General features: G+C 53.5%; 1 protein-coding gene and 1 long non-coding RNA gene across 5 annotated transcripts in view; one reads left to right on the top strand and one right to left on the bottom strand.

Annotated features, from left to right (window-relative positions):
* The window catches only part of Obscn (obscurin, cytoskeletal calmodulin and titin-interacting RhoGEF), a 139,479-nt gene that overhangs the window by 113,417 nt on the left and 10,386 nt on the right, over positions 1-15,676 (top strand). The window contains 7 exon segments of the mRNA XM_029545663.1: positions 156-285; positions 1,129-1,240; positions 13,145-13,257; positions 13,572-13,740; positions 13,881-13,959; positions 14,059-14,259; positions 14,928-14,988. Of these exon segments, the coding sequence (XP_029401523.1) occupies positions 156-285; positions 1,129-1,240; positions 13,145-13,257; positions 13,572-13,740; positions 13,881-13,959; positions 14,059-14,259; positions 14,928-14,988 (865 nt within the window).
* Positions 10,049-15,676, bottom strand: part of LOC115065345 — a 7,714-nt gene continuing 2,086 nt past the window's right edge. For 3 of the 4 annotated variants that reach the window (XR_003845122.1, XR_003845125.1, XR_003845124.1), the window contains 4 exons: positions 14,858-15,010; positions 13,427-14,670; positions 12,700-12,814; positions 10,049-12,129 (listed from right to left, as the gene is read on the bottom strand). This is a non-coding gene — a long non-coding RNA (uncharacterized LOC115065345). Of the gene's footprint in view, positions 12,130-12,699; positions 12,815-13,426; positions 14,671-14,857; positions 15,119-15,676 lie in introns of all 4 variants that reach the window. The other variant, XR_003845123.1, reaches the window with a different exon arrangement.

The raw sequence follows: 15,676 nt of genomic DNA, 5'->3' as shown, positions 1-15,676 counted from the left end.
GCTCAACTGTGGCTTCCAGGAAGGGAGCTTGCTAAGGACAGAGGATCTGGGGCAGCCTGGCAGGGGTTGTCTGGGGATGCTCAGAGCACCCTGAAGGTACCATAGAGATGCCCCCAGCAGAACACTGGCTCACGGGATTTTCTGGCTGGTTCCAGGTGGTACAAGGATGGTGCCCTGCTAACCCTGGGCAACAGGTACCGGATGTTGAATGAACCCCGCAGTGGTGTGCTGGTGCTGGTGATCCAGGCAGCCAGCAAGGAGGACCTGGGACACTATGAATGTGAGGTAAGTCACTGGGTAAAGGACAATAGCCATCCTCCAGGGTCTGATCGAGCCCAGGCTCCATTGTACCGGTGTGGATGTTCTAGGCTGACCAGAGGACATCAGACTGCTGTTACCCACCGTCCCCAGTCACCGTCCTCTGCCTTATAGCCTCTCCTTTCACATTAGGCTGGACCCTGTTATCTTGTCCCCTTGCCACTGTCCCCACCATTTCAAGATGATGCATAGCATCTGCCAGTTGGAGGGGACCCGGTACTGACCTCAGCTGTCAGTCGCTAATGTAACAACATAGTGCCGTTTACCTGGCGAGTCTAGCATTGCACAGGACAGAGCTCTGCCTTGCCCATGCAAGCTGGCCTCCGTCTCTGTGCTCCTCATCCTCAGATCTGAGGTGGAGAACAGTCTGAATACCGTGTATTACGGCTCTTAATAAAGCCCTTGTCTGGAAGTGAGTGAGCCTCCTCTGTGTGGCTTCGACTGTGGCCCTAGGGCACTTGACGTCCCTGAGACATCCTGGAAGCAAGGATATTCAAGTTAACTCTGGTTTTGATTGCACAGATGCCAGGGGCCACGTAGTGACTTAAATCAGATATAGCTGATTCCAGTTCCAGATTTCTACTATTTCAGCAGGACAGCCACATCCTGGCCAGGGGAGGGAGAGAGCTGTCGCCATATTAAGAGTCTCTAGGGGAAGCCTCTGACTGGGCTGGGAGCCCTTTCCCCTATACAAAACATACTCAGGGTAGTGACCCCATGTTAGACCATCAAAGTGGTCTAGACTCCTTTGAGGGCCCAGATTCCTTGAGGAGCCTATCTTCTAGTGGGCCTCTGCTGTCCCTTTGGCAGTTGGTGAACCGGTTGGGCTCAACACGTGGTGGTGGAGAACTATACATGCAGAGCCCTGCACTGCGTGCCCGGGACCAGCACCATCGGGAACAGATTGTGGCTGCCGTAGAAGGTAGGTTCTGTGTCTGTGATGTCTCAGTGACTCACGAGATTTTAGCCCTAGGCTGGAAGCTCCTCTGGTCTGGAATGAGCCTGGTGGAACTGAAACTATTGTCCTTATTTCTAGGAGGAGGGGGCTGGCATCTCAGGGTGGGGAATGGTGGAGACTGATAGTTGAGAGGCTGAAAGTTGGGGTTGTCAGAGGAGGCAGCTGCAGGGTCATGTATGCAGCTGCAAGCACACTGGAAGGCCATGAACCCAGCATGAGAGCTGGGAGTTGCCCTAGATAATGGGACTCCCACAGACCTACTCAATTACTGTCTCTGCAGAGGTTACATCAGCTTTACTGGAAGTCCTGCTCATGGAGGCTCTGTGGGAGTGGTAGCAGGAGTGGGTGGGTGAGGGGTCCACACTGATGCAGAAGACTGTGAAATAATCCCCACAAGAGGTACAATACCCAGTGAAGTCCTTGTCTTGGCCCAGGGCTCTTCCTGGGGTACCAGTGTGGGGGTAGGAGTAAGCTATAAAGTAAACCTCACCAGGAGCTGGAGAGATAACTAAGTGGTTAGGAGCATATGCTGCTCTTGCAGAGAACCCGAGTTCAGTTCCCAGTACTCATTTCAGACAGCTCACAACTGCCTGTAAATCTAGCTCTGGGTATCCGACCCTGCCTTGTGGGAGTGTGTCAGTGCTCGCATGTACAAGCACAAAATCAAAACAAATATTTAAGACAAAGTAAACAAGCCTGACTACGGACAGAAGTTAAGCTCTGTTACTTATCCTGGAAGTTGTGAGCAAAAGTCTGTCCATTTTAGATAGGCCATCAGTGACAGACAACGGGGGATCAGTAATAGAGAGAATTCTACACGAGTCTTGGCAAACCGATGCGTTTGTTGGGATTAGAAGGTTAGGTGAGGGATGAGTTGGATAAGTCAAAGACGGCTGTTTCACTCTATGGTCCATCCCAGCGTGGGTGACAAATCTTGAAAGCTACATCCCTGGCGCATGACACCCGTTCCACACACTTAAGCATCTCTATGGGTTGACTTAGTGATGACTACTACTTATATGACCTTACTCTCTGAGCTTTGTCAGTTTTGTTCACTTCCTGGGTCTTTATGGGTTTCCCTCGTTGAGGGCATGATTCAGTTTGGAAGACATAGCCATATAGTACCCCACCCCTTCCTTTGACTCTTACATCCTTTTTGACTCCCTTTTTGGATGTTTCCTGAGTCTTGGAAGGGGTGGTATAGGCATCCGATCATTTTCCTCCACCCATGGCTGAGCGTAGCAGAGAAAGTTATTTGGTTTTAGGAGCTAATGGAATATGGGTCTCTATGGAATAGAGCACATCCCTCACTGGAGAAAAAAAAATTCATTTGGAAAAAAATAAGTTTTCCTCTACGACCGACCAAAGCTGGTGGCAGCTGCAAGTAATGTGTGTAGATGTAAATGTTGAGAAGGCAATTTGACAAGAGCATCACAGCCAGTGAACAAAATAATAGCTGCCTCCCCATGGGACCACAGGCGCTTGCCCTTCCTTGCTCTACCATATGGGAACCCCTTCCCCTGGAGCAGACTTTAAATCTATAGGAAAGTAGATGGCTGTCCCCATTACAGTCATGCCACAATTGTACCAACAAGCACATCTTGCTTGACCTATTAGTGTTGTGCACACAGAGCCGCTCAGAGCTGATGAGGACTGTTCATGACACATCTCACCAGTGGTCCCAGAGGGACTGCTGGCACTAGCCAGCACAGAGGGACAGCTTCAGCAACAGGAACTTTATTTAGCCTTGATACGCAACAGTGACAGCAGCCTCTATGGTTTGTAAGGCCTCGTGTGTGTGTGTGTGGGGGGGCTCCATAGATCACAGCTTGTAGAGAGGCAGTCCACCCCCCCCCCCCCGGCACTGGGATTTTTAGCCAATGACCATATGATTCTACTAGTGTCACTAGTTGCTTTCATCTGAACTCTGTCACTGCTTTAACAAATCTGTGAGACTCTCCTCAGGGCTCAGCATTCTATGATGAAACCTTTTCTTTACAGAGGGTGGGTGGGTTCTCTGAAGGCCAACTATCATCCACTCTAAGTGCCAAGGGCTGTATTAAAAGAGGAACACAGTAAACAGCCAGGATAGAGAAAGATCACATCACTTCTGTTGCTTCATCAGGCACAGATGGGAGGTGCTACGATGTCTAGTCTTCCGTAATTCGCAGACATTTTCCATGAGCCATCTGATCCCTTCATACTGAGGTGCAGTGCCACTGCAGGACCCTTAGGCATCACCCCACGTTTGATGGCCCTAAGCAGGATGGAGCCTGAGTTGCGTATGTCAGCTTCCATCATGGGATCCATGCGACCACTTAGTATCTTTGATTCTCTTGGCCCCTGTGCAGGCACCACTAATGTTGTGTGTGACTTTTAACTAGTGAGAGGAGACGTCTGTTTATCCCAGAAATGGCACTGATGACAGACTAAAACACAGTTCTACCCAAGCCTCGCTTAGTGAACCAGTGAGATGACTAGATTTACTCTCAGAACACAGATGCGGGTATAACTGGAAACTTGCTTCAGCAAAAGCGAGGAGTCTAAATGACATGTCCTGGAAACTCTCAGAAGAACCTGGCAGCAATTCTGCTGGTCAAAGTCTCCCCTGACCAGCAGTTGTTACTGCTTAGGTAAGCTGGGAGTGGAACAGCGTCTTGTGAATTTTGTTGATTTCTTGAGTCTTCATGAACCTCCCTCCAAGAGGGAACATTTTGATTTGGAGGTAATGGCTACATAAGGAGAGTTGTGACACTTGCATGGACAGTCAGGAAGGGAGGGGCCACCTAGTGCTCTCCCATCTGGAAGGAGCTCCCAGATACTGGAGAACCTCACAACCTGGGGGAATGCAAACAGAGCAGAGCACTGCCAAGTGAGCCACAACTTCCGCAGTAGAAGGGGTGCAATATATATCTTCGAGTACTGAAAGTAGGACTGTGCAGTCCCTTGGCCACAGGAATCAGTTCCTGCCATTTTGTGGTCCTGTTTTTTATAGACTCTCTCACCGAGCCAGTCAGAGGACCTGTGATGTCCTCCACTGTCCTCTCAGAGACCCCCTTTCCATGATTAGCAAATGTCTTTGCTTCACCTTGACCCACCTTGGACAAGCTCTTGGAAATCACTGTGTGCGATTTCCCACACACAGTGTCTGACCACAACCTGGTAACTGTAGCACCATGCGTCCTTTCGTCGGCCGCCACCGGCACCGGAATGTCTACTTCCTGTGCACCTCCTGTCTTGTGCAAATTCCACTGTGCACAAGAACAGCCTATAGACTCATTTACGTGTGGCCATGATGAGTCTTTTTCTGGGATGGAAGAGGGGTGCCAGTATGGAAGAGCAGGCCTTTGGGACTCGCTATGTTTGGATGTGGATCAGTGTCTTGGGGAGACAAGAAGGCTGGTCCCGGAGACACTGGAGCCGGAGTCCTGCCAACCTGCTTCCTAACCTCCATCCCGCTTTCGTTAACCCTGCGGCTCTGCAGCCAGAGTGGCCCGGCAGAACTCTGTGGGTGTTGCTGCCCTCTTGCTTCGTCCTGCATCAGGCTGGCAGTCCTGCTTTGCACAGTTGCAGCCTGCCTGTGGCTGCCAGTTACACCCAGGTCCAAAGCTGGGCTGTGAGCAAAAGAACCAGGACTGTTCTCAGAGGTGTTGTGCCCATTGCCCTTGAGAGTAGTGAAGTGGTTCCATTAGGGAAGGCGAAGGTGCTCGAGTTGGTGGGGACATGGAGCTCTGTGGCTGGATCCCAGACTCTTGCTGTGGGATCCCTTCCTATTAGAGGAAACCTACATGCACACACACACATACACACACACACACACACACACACACACCTACACACATGTGCATGCACACAATGCATGCATGCACATATACACACATGTATGCATGTGTGTACAAGTACACATATATACATATATAAGCATATATGTGCCTGCGTGCAAGACAAATGCATGTATGTGCTATATATAAGCACATAGTAACTGTACCTTTCATACACACAGACACTGATGGTACTTTAACTTAGCATCTCTGTTGCCCTCCTCTCTGTGGCCTTGCAGCAAGCCAGGAGTCATGAGTTAGTGTCCCAGGCTACAATCACAGGCAGTTTGTCACCCCCAAGATTGTAAAGAAGGCTGCTCAGATGTGAGGGTGCAGGGAGCCTACTGGGGTGCATCTGAGACAGCAGCTGAGGGTACTATAGGGGAAGAGCCCTCTCCCTGGGCTGGATAGAGTCAGACTCAGCTTGTTTCTGAACCTAGAGCCCCATATACTAGGTGGGAACTGCAGGACCCATTTCCTGGCTATGGGGCAGAGACATACTGGAGTTGTCTCCCTTGGGAGAGACAGATCCCCTTCCGATGCTGTGGCACTGTCCAGGCTGTTCCTAGAAAGGTATTGGTGGGAGTCCCTCACTGTGAGTGCCATATTTGGAACTCCGGGGTCCACCCCCTTCTCAGTCTGTATGATTTATTTTTGTAGATGAGGATCGGCCATCCTAGCCTAGCCTTCGTGTGGCTGCTGGCTCGCTGTGCAGCTCCAGGCCCTCCCTTTTCCTCTCTGGGCTCAGATTCCGTGTCTGAGAAATGGAATCCTACGTATGACACCTTCACAGGACTTTGTGGGCCATGGACTGAGTAAAGAGTGAGGCTTCTGTGCAGAGGCAGACTTCACCCCACCCCCAGCCCCTGTGGTACCATAAGGGCATGTGGTACCTTAAGGACACTAGGTAGTTTCTTCATGTGACATGCAAGATTGACACCACCCATAGGACAGGTACTGCTCCCATTTCACAGGTGAGGGAACTAGATTCCCCCAACAGCCAAGGTCTCCCCCAGAAACCCACAGACAGGCAGAACCAGACCATGCTCCTACACCAAGCAGGTTGCTACGTTGCCAACGCCACTCAGATAGCTCGCCCTTCCCCCAGGCGCTCCTAGTCTGTAACGGTTGCTGTTCCGACTGTTTTCTTTGTAGTCACTGAGCAGGAGACAAAAGTCCCCAAGAAAACCGTCATCATGTAAGTGCAGGCGTGACTCTAATCATCCTCTGACTGTCGTGCCCATGCATGTTACTAACCCCCTCGCCTTGCCAGCCTGGTGTCCTTGCTGCCTGCCTGCCGGCCTGCCTGCCTGCCTGCCTGTGCACCCAACCCTCATGCCCCCTATGGGTCATCAGCGCCTTGTTGGTTCTTGCACTCTCAGTCACTTTGCACTGTCCATGAAGCCTCCACATATCACGGCTCCCTTCTAGGCCCCAGAGCACACTGCACAGGGTGGCAAGATTCTACACACTCCATGGTGACTCACCAGGGTGGTGGCTTTCCCACAATTGGAGAGAACTGGCAATGAAAGCCATTTCCCTTAATGGGCTCAAGACAGACTTCTGCCTTTTAGTGATTCAGAGTTTAGGGATTGTGGGTGACAGGGCTTCCTGTAGCAATGGATTCCCATTCTATAACCTGCGCTGCCCAATGCAGTATTTAAATACGTTCACTGCAACGGAAAGCAAATCTTGAATGTGATCCAGTTTTTATTCATTGGATCCAAACTAAATGATGCTACAGTGGTGGTACCATAGCTCAGGGCTTTGTGTCCCCAAGCCTAGCCCTTGCATTTGGAAAACGGGAAAGGGGAAGCTCTGAGAAGCACAGAGGCCATCTCATCCACCTCTGCCCTTCTAAGGTAGGCTGCTCCCACCGTGCCACCCAGCCTATGCTCACCACCCTAGTCTTGGAAAGGCCCCACGTTAGAGTTTGGCATAGATGGTTATCCATACCTGCCATGTGGGGATCAGTATTATAAGACACTTTGGGGCATCAAGACCAGGGTCCCTGGTGCCTAGGGAGACCCCAGATAGCCAGGATTTATGATATAACCCTGGAAAAATTCTCAGTCTTTTCATTTTTCTATCCATTCCTCTGCTGGGAGCAGGATGTAACTGAGCCCAGACTCAAATCTTACAAAGTCCTAGCCAATGCCTGCCACTCACCCTGGTTCCCGAGTTCTGCTTCTTCCTGTTGCTCTGACTCCCAATTTTGGAAGGGTGGAACTCAGGCAGGAGACAGGGCATGGGAGAAGTCAGACCTGTGGCAGCCCAGTCAAGTCCAGAGCTAAGCTAGTTCAGGTGTACTCCTTAGCCTGGTGGGCCTTTAACCATCCTCTCAAACCCAGAAACCAGAAACATGGGCTGCAGGTCAGAGCCAGCTGCACCCTGAACTTGGGATTGTGCCTGTGGCCGCTGCACCAGCTAGCCACCAATCCCTATTAACTGAGCGGCTTCCGGCACCGAGAGCTGGGCCTGGCATGATCCCTATGGACAAAGCACAAAGCCTGCTCAGGGGGTGGAACAGACGAGAACCAGCACAAGGAGCTCTGCCAAGCACAGCTCGCTTCACACCTAGAACTCTTAAGATCACACATCCAGGCCTGAGGTTGACCACTGGGACCTCTTTGTGTTTTGTTTCTTTGGTTTTCTGTTTTATTTTCTTAGCTAGGGCAATGCAGGCTGGCCTCAAGTGCATGTGTAGGAGTTTGTGCCTTCTTATCCTCTGCTCACTGACACACGCACTAACTTGAGCTCTGACCTATCCTGATGGCACTATGTTGGGTGAGGTTGTGGGTCTCTTGGCCATCTCTTCTTGGGCCCTCTCCCCCTACCAGAGAGGAGACTATCACCACCGTGGTGAAGAGTCCACGTGGCCGACGACAGTCCCCTGGCAAGTCTCCCTCCCGTTCACCTTCCCGCCGCTCTGCCAGTCCACGGAGACCAGGGCTGTTGGCCCCCGAGAGGCTGTACCCACCAGGGACCAGCCCATCCCGGAGGCTTGAAGTAGAACAAGGCAGGAAAGCCCCGGTGCCTGCGTTGTATGTGACAGAAGCGGAGGTCCGCACGCCAGCCTCGCAGTCACAGCCCAAGTGGTTAGAGGTGGAGGAAACCATCGAAGTTCGGGTGAAGAAGACAGGGTCGCGGGGTGCATCTCCTGTCCGAGAGATGACCAGCCATGGAGAGGGAATCCTCTTCACACTGCCTGGCGGGATCCCTGGTAGGGACCCAAATGCCAACAACTCCAACAACAAGAGCGTGTACCAGGAAGCCCGGACCTGGGGTCCCACTGCGGTCCATGTTGGTGAACCTTTCGTCTTCCAAGTGGACTCGGTGGGCAATGTGGACTGGGTAGCTGCTAGCTCTGAGCCAGAGCAGGTCAGAGCCTCCCAGAAGGAAGAGGACACTGAGAGGGAAGAAGGATGCAGTGATGGAGACGAGAATACCTTCCTGATGGAAGAGCCACAGGATGCGGACAGCCTTCAGGGCCGTGACCCCAAAATCCTCACACACAATGGCCGGGTGCTGACATTGGCTGACCTGGAAGATTATGTACCCCAGGAAGGAGAGACTTTTGGCTGTGGGGACCCCACCCCCAGCACCTCTGATGACCCCCCCTGTGAAGTCTCCGTGCTCCAGAGAGAGATCGGCGAGCCCATGGTGGGGCAACCTGTCCTGCTCAATGTGGGGCGTCCTCCAGGCACCGGTGCCACCCCCAGCTTCTTCAGGCCAGGTTCCCAGGTCCACAGCCCTGAGAGCGTCTCCTTCCTTTTGCGTGAGGCCTGGTCAGGTCCAGTGAGTGCCGCCCCTTGGACAAGCTCCTTCCATACCCATGTCCAGAGTTCTGTAGACGGTAGCCATGGGAGCTTCAAGACAGAGGTCTCCACCCAGACAGTCAGCTTTGGGGCCGTAGGAGAGACAGTCACTCTGCATATTGACCCAGATGGTGGCGAGGCCCCAGGCCCCTCCCAGGGCTGATGCCACATATTGGAGACAAGGTAAGGCAAGTGGCCCAGAGCCTTGGACCGAGCCAGGTACCAGCATCAATTCTGGAACCCACAGCTTACCTCGGAAACCTCCCACCCCCTGTTCTTCTCCAGCCTAGGATTGAGTCTTCCTTGCTTTCCTGCCCGGTCCTGTCTACCTCACTAGACCTGTTCTCTGCCGGGAGGATGGGGGAAGTACCTAAGTACCTGCAGAGTTGGAGTACACGGACATCATTTTAGAAGAGCCCTGGCCAGGAGACTCTGACTCTGGACTCCACTCATCAGGCCCTGTGGGGGCTCTAGAAACAAGATGTGGACATGGGTGTTTTCCCTGAGACATATCCCCATTGAAGGTCTTCTCCAACGCTGTACCTAAGACGTGTGTTGACCTGTCAGCAGTTCTGCAGCGATTCAGGACCACCTCTGTGGTGGACTTGGCTATAGGGTGGGGGGAAAATCCCTGGTCATTGCCCTGATGAGAACAATAAATCAAGTCCCAGACCCTCCTCTCTGCTCTTTCTTGCTTGTTCACCCAGAAGCTCAGGGTCCCCTCCTCTTGTAGCCACCTGCTAGACCTACTCTCATTTCTTCAAGGTTACATCTCAGGCCACATAGGCCTCTAGAGTGGTTGATTACCTGTGTGCCCTGATGAAGTACATGCAGGTCCCAGCCTACCTTGATTGACGTTCATGGTTAGTGTCTTAGGGGTTTTACTGGTGTGAACAGACACCATGACCAAGGTAACATTTAATTGGAGCTGACTTACAGGTTCAGAGGTTCAGTCTAATATATATATATATATATATATATATATATATATATATATATATATAATTATTATTATTATTATAGTATCACAGTAGCCAGGCAGGCATGGTGCAAGAGGAGCTGAGAGTTCTCCATCTTCATCTGAAGGCTGCTAGCAGAATACTGGCTTCCAGGCAGCTAGGATGAGGGTCTTAAAAGCCCATACCCACAGTGGCACACCTACTCCAACAAGGCCACACCTTCTAATAGTGCCACTCCATGGGCAGAGAATATACAAATTTTAACAGGTAGATTAGGGACAGGATGTGGACTGATCCTTGACCGTCTATAGAGCTGGTTCTTGGGACTCACAGTTTAAGCAGGGCAGCCATCACAGTCACTTTAGGCCTGCTGGGACTGAGCAGGCCTTCCTAAACCCTGGATAGCTGAGGCCATTGTAGGACGAATGGGGCATCAGCATGAGAGTGAACGACCATTGTGTCCTAAGTTCTTGGTGTATAGGGGTCAATCTCACCATCTGAAGAGATGACGACTCACTTGTCTGTGAGGGGGTGGAGCCCCAGGAATCCTCTAGCCCTGAGGCCTGTTCTAAGGGTGCTTCTGCCCTGTTGGGCTTGAGAAAAGCCTGTGTAGGTTTTGTCTGGGGATGTCAAAGATGCCTCATCCCCAAGCACTGAGGAGGATCTGGGCAGGGAGGGGGTTTATTGGCAAAGGAAGGATCAGCAGTCCTGGGGCATGTGTTGGGCCCCCACATAGGTATACAGGTCTGAAAGGAGGCACAGGGGCAAAGTACAGGAGAGGTGTGCCAGGGGTGCGTTACTAGGACTTGGGTAAGGACGCAGGCCTGGACTGGGTTTGGGGCATTTAGGTGTGGGGTAGAAAGCTGTCAGTCACATGGGGTGAGTCATAAACTGCCCTGGGAGGTGTAGTAAGGTCACGGTGCCTGAACACCTGATCCTATGGTTCCCCTGGCCCTTACTTTGCACCAGTCTGTCTAAGATTTGGGGTCTAGAGCCAGTCCTGAGAGGAGCCAGGGCTGGATGGAAGGAGCGTGGGACTGGAGACATACTGAAGATGGTGGCTTTCTGAAGATGTGCTTTCTCTGTAGCTTCGAGGAGGGTGGCCCTGGGTGTACATGGATCTGGGGGAAGGGGGCCGCAGTGGCCCTGTAGGCAGCGGCCCTGGGCTCAGAGCTCCTCAGTGTGCCCTATCCTCCTGAACCTCCCGCTCCAGGTGGCTCCCCAAGCCAGGGACAACAGCAGCAGCAGCGGCAGCAGCACGTGAGGTGGAAGAAGGAGGGCGGTCTCTGAGAACCGGGGTGGGCACGCAGAACCTGTGCAGTCCAGACTTACTTCGTGTTCCTACCCTCCTGTCCACAGACACCTCCGTGGAGGGCTCTGCCCACTCCACCCAGGACGGAGTTGACCAACAAGCTGCTTCTGTCCTTTGGAGGCTGCTGGGCTCAGAAGCCCTCGGCCCCTCCTCAGGGGATCTCCCGAATACCAGACAAAGTGAGCCACCTGCATTTCAAGAGGCTGCGTCCCAGATCCCAGGCGCAGCTTCAGGCACACCTGGTAAGGTCCAGAGGGAGCTGACTGCAAAGATTCCTCCTCTCCTTTGCTAACCCCACCCCATCCCTGGCCATATGATCCAAAGGGTCATCTTGATTGCCCATTCCATGGTTACAAACTTGCAGAGCTCTGGGGCACCTTGGTATCTTTATGGCTTTATGTGTCATCATGTACTTTGCCTGGTCATGGCTCATCCTTAACTTGACCTCAGTTTCCCAATCTGTGCACTGGGCCCACCCAGTTCACTTGTGCATGTACAAGGACCCAGAAGTGCTCACTTCGATCTGGAGTTTCAGTTTCCCCAGATGTGCCACCTGTCCACTGCTGCCATGTCACCGTAACTTCAGCCTGGCTGGATGTACAGGCCCTAGAGGGCAGAACTACATCCCGATGCTAGTCTGGCTGGTGGCCTGGGAGACCAGGCCCTGGTGGGGGACTGGGGAGGCCTCATATCTGGCTTCAGCAAGACAGCCAGCGTATAGGACTAGGTTGTGGAGGTCAGGACTGCCTGCTTCTCACTCTGGGTTTTCATCCTGGCCCTGGAGCTGCTCTTGATTCTGCAATCTACCCCACACTGGCCACACGGGGAACCCATGCTTGTTGAAGGATGTCTTCCCCACGCCAGCCAGGATTCAGCTTACCAAGCTTCTTCTTTTCTACCAGGTGAACTTCCAGAGGTCTCACAGCCTGGCACACACAAGGGCCTGGAGCAGGAGACGACAAGTTCTGGGTCCCAGGGATGGACTGTACCCATTCGGTAACCTCCTGAGCCTGATGGGTCATGTGTGGAACTGCCCTCTAAAGGACACTCCTGGGATGGGCAGTGCAGAACCCACTTGCTCTGGCCTCGTGGCCTTGGAGAGTTAATCAGGGCAGACTTTAAGCTCTCCAACACACTTCTTACAGGCCCCAGACCAAGCTGGCGGGCAGGGGAGGGAAGCGGGACCCACCCTAGAGTACAAGGTCTTGGAGAGAAGCTAGGGGGCTTCTATGCACACATCTAACCCCACAAGTAGGGACGGTAAGGTCCTCATTCTCTCCTGGGGCTCAGGTCCCTGAAAGGTACAGAGACAGGGTGCTTCAGTGAGCAAAGATCACCCTGTCTTGACTCCAGGGTGGAGGGAACAGCCTGGCCAGGTGCAGGCACCGGGCAGCTGCTCTTGGATGTGCACAGCCAAGTCATCATGGAGACCACACAGAGGACCTACGTGTGCCAAGCTCCTGACACAGGTGTCACAAGTATGGAAGTGGGCCAGCCCCATGGGGGTACACACCTGTGCTGGGTACTTAGGGGCCATTTTATGAGAGCCCGATTAAGTCACATGGCATGCTTTAGTCCAGGTTTCCCCATCTCTTCTTCCTGTGTCCCCTTGGAGGGTCCAGAACTCTCTGGAAAGAGGCAAATGCAGATGTGGTATCCACAGGCTCTATATTTGAGAGCGGCTGTTAATGCTCTGCCTGCTTTGGCTCGATGTCCTTGTGATTGCTTGGCCAGCGGAAGTTAAAGCAGGAAGAACAGGGGGCATACTGAAGGAAGCACTGCACAATGGCTAGGGGCCTAGCCAGCGAGGTTGGGGTCATCAGGGAAGGAGGTGGTCTTTCTGGTTCGAGGGACATAAATCAAGACTTTACTGACCAGAGATATACATGGTTGGCTGTACCCTAGGACTATGAAGCCCGAGGGTCGCTCCACACAGGTTTTCTTCCCTCCTCTCCCAGGGGCCCCATCCATGCAGGTCCCTATTGAGGATGTGCAAGTACAAGTAGGGGACATGGCCCAGTTTGATGCTGTCATTGAAGGCCACCCACCACCCATAGTGACTTGGTATAAGGTAGGAGTAGGGCTCAGGCAGCAGGGGGAGGAGACAGGCTTCGGGAGCTGGAGGGCACGGGTGCATGTAGGCATGAGACCATGTGGGAGGATGGAAGGGGGCTCATGCGCCCCACCATGCAATCTGTAACCCCCACTCCAGAGCCCCACCCTGCAGCCCTATCCAGTACCTTCCCATCCCACTTCTGGCTTGCTCCTGGGTCTGGGCACGCAGCAGGTCTTGGAAGTACTGCTCTGGGAAGGGTGTGGGAGTCCAGGTGCTGGCATATCCCAGGATAGGCTGATGGGAGCCCAGGCTATCTCCTGTCTGTCCAGGACAGCACCCAGCTGACGAGCAGTGCCCGGCTGAGCCAGCGGCAAGATGGAACGACATATTCCTTGGTGTTGACTGATGTGGCTCCACACGATGCCGGTGTCTACACATGTGTTGCCAATAATGCAGGTGGACAGGTGCTCTGCAAGGCAGAGCTGCTGGTCCACGGGGGTGAGTTGGCTGGCTCTGTTAAGGCCTTCCCAGGGCAGGCTACAGGGACGGCCCTTGTCATTGCATTGGGTGAGCAGTGGGCGGTGGGGGGGGCAATTCATGGCTGCCTATACTGTTCATGTCCTGTGCTTTAACTGCAGGGGACAAGCTAGATGCCGAAAAGCAAGTCTATCGGAGAAAACTGCATTCCTTCTATGAGGTTCAAGAAGAGATTGGGAGGTATCGCTTCTTCACCTGCTGCACAGTTTTCCAGTCCTTCCCAGGACACTCTCAGCATGGTACCTACCATGGGTCCCCTCTCTCCTTCTTCACCCCCAGGGGTGTGTTTGGGTTCGTGAAAAGGGTTCAGCACAAAGGAAACAAGATGTCCTGTGCCGCCAAGTTCATCCCCCTGCGGAGCAAAACTCGGGCCCAGGCATACCAGGAACGAGACATCTTGGCTACACTCGGCCACCCACTGGTCACTGGGCTCCTGGATCAATTTGAGACCCGGAAGACTCTCATCCTTATCTTGGAACTGTATCCTGCACCTGAACCCCCCTGAGAGAGTTCAAAAGGCATCAGGTCCCAGACTGGGGCTGGAGCTGCTGGGGGAGGGGGGTCCCTGGACCTGGGTGCTATCATGACAAGTACTAGCCCCACATCTGAGCATCCTGTCCCTGCTGCTGTGACTGTGTGTGACAGCAGCTCCTGAGCCTACAACAAGAAGTGGCATGGTTGGGGTTTTGGACATGAGATCTTTCCTTTCTGTGGGTCACAGATGGGGGCCGCCACAGTCTTGAGGTGACCTCTTGGGTATTGGAGAGGAGGCTCCCCTTCCAGCTCCTCTTGGCCTCTGTCACACCCATGGTGGCTCTTCACATCCTGGCTGCTCTATCACTCCTGCAGCTCTGTCTCAGGATCCCGGTGAAGGGCTGCGTGGAGTGGGCTCTGTGCAGAGATGCAAGGGTGCCCCAGTCCCATTAGGCTGCTGCTTACAGCCCCACTCACCAGAGGGTCTTTCTGAAGGCCCCTTTCTCAGGGATGTGACCCATCTGGGACCCAGGGGGTCTTCGTTCCACTCTCCTTCATCGGAATACCAGCACCTGTAGATCTGGCTTACAGGGGGTCTGGGTACCTTTCTGTGAGCACGGGCCGGGGAATCAGATGGTTCCAATCAGGTGCAGCTTTTCCTTGACTAAACCCAGGTGCTCGTCTGAGGAGCTGCTGGATCGACTCTTCAAGAAGGGTGTCGTGACTGAAGCCGAGGTAATCTCTACCTTCTCCTTGCCTGAGAGTGTGTAGAGTCAGAGCCCACATTCCAGTCCCCGGACACAGCCTCTTTTGACTTGAGTCTCTTGTAGCTTCAGCCAGGTGTAACCAGCCTCTTCCACCCCTCCTGGCCATCGGGGAACAGCTGTACTAGTGATGTCTGCCCCTCCCTCATTTAAACAGACTGCTGCTTCCTGCCTATTTAGGCTCAGCCCACCTTTGGGAAACCCCCAGCCCTGGGGCTTGCAGGTTCCTGACCTGTGACTTTGTCGGTCACTTGACCTGTGGGACTTGAATTAAGGGGAGGAAGGCTTGATGATAGAAGCAAGCTTGGATAGAATAGAGGAGGAGGTACCTGAGGCTGGCCCCTCACCTGGGCTAGGCCTTCAGGAGGTACCTGAGGTTGGCCCCTCACCTGGGCTAGGCCTTCAGGAGGTACCTGAGGCTGGCCCCTCACCCAGGCCAGGCCTTCAGGAGGTACCTGAGGCTGGCCCCTCACCTAGGCCAGGCCTTCAGGAGGTACCGGAGGCTGACCCCTCACCTGAGTCAGGCCTTCAGGTGGTACCAGAGGCTGGCTCCTCACCTGAGTCAGGCCTTCAGGAGGTACCTGAGGCTGACCCCTCACCTGAGTCAGGCCTTCAGGAGGTACCTGAGGCTGGCCCCTCACCTAGGCCAGGCCTTCAGG

Source organism: Mus pahari, chromosome 14 (genome assembly GCF_900095145.1).
Source record: "Mus pahari chromosome 14, PAHARI_EIJ_v1.1, whole genome shotgun sequence".
Classification (NCBI taxonomy): domain Eukaryota; kingdom Metazoa; phylum Chordata; class Mammalia; order Rodentia; family Muridae; genus Mus; species Mus pahari.
This window is presented reverse-complemented; position numbering and strand designations above follow the sequence as displayed.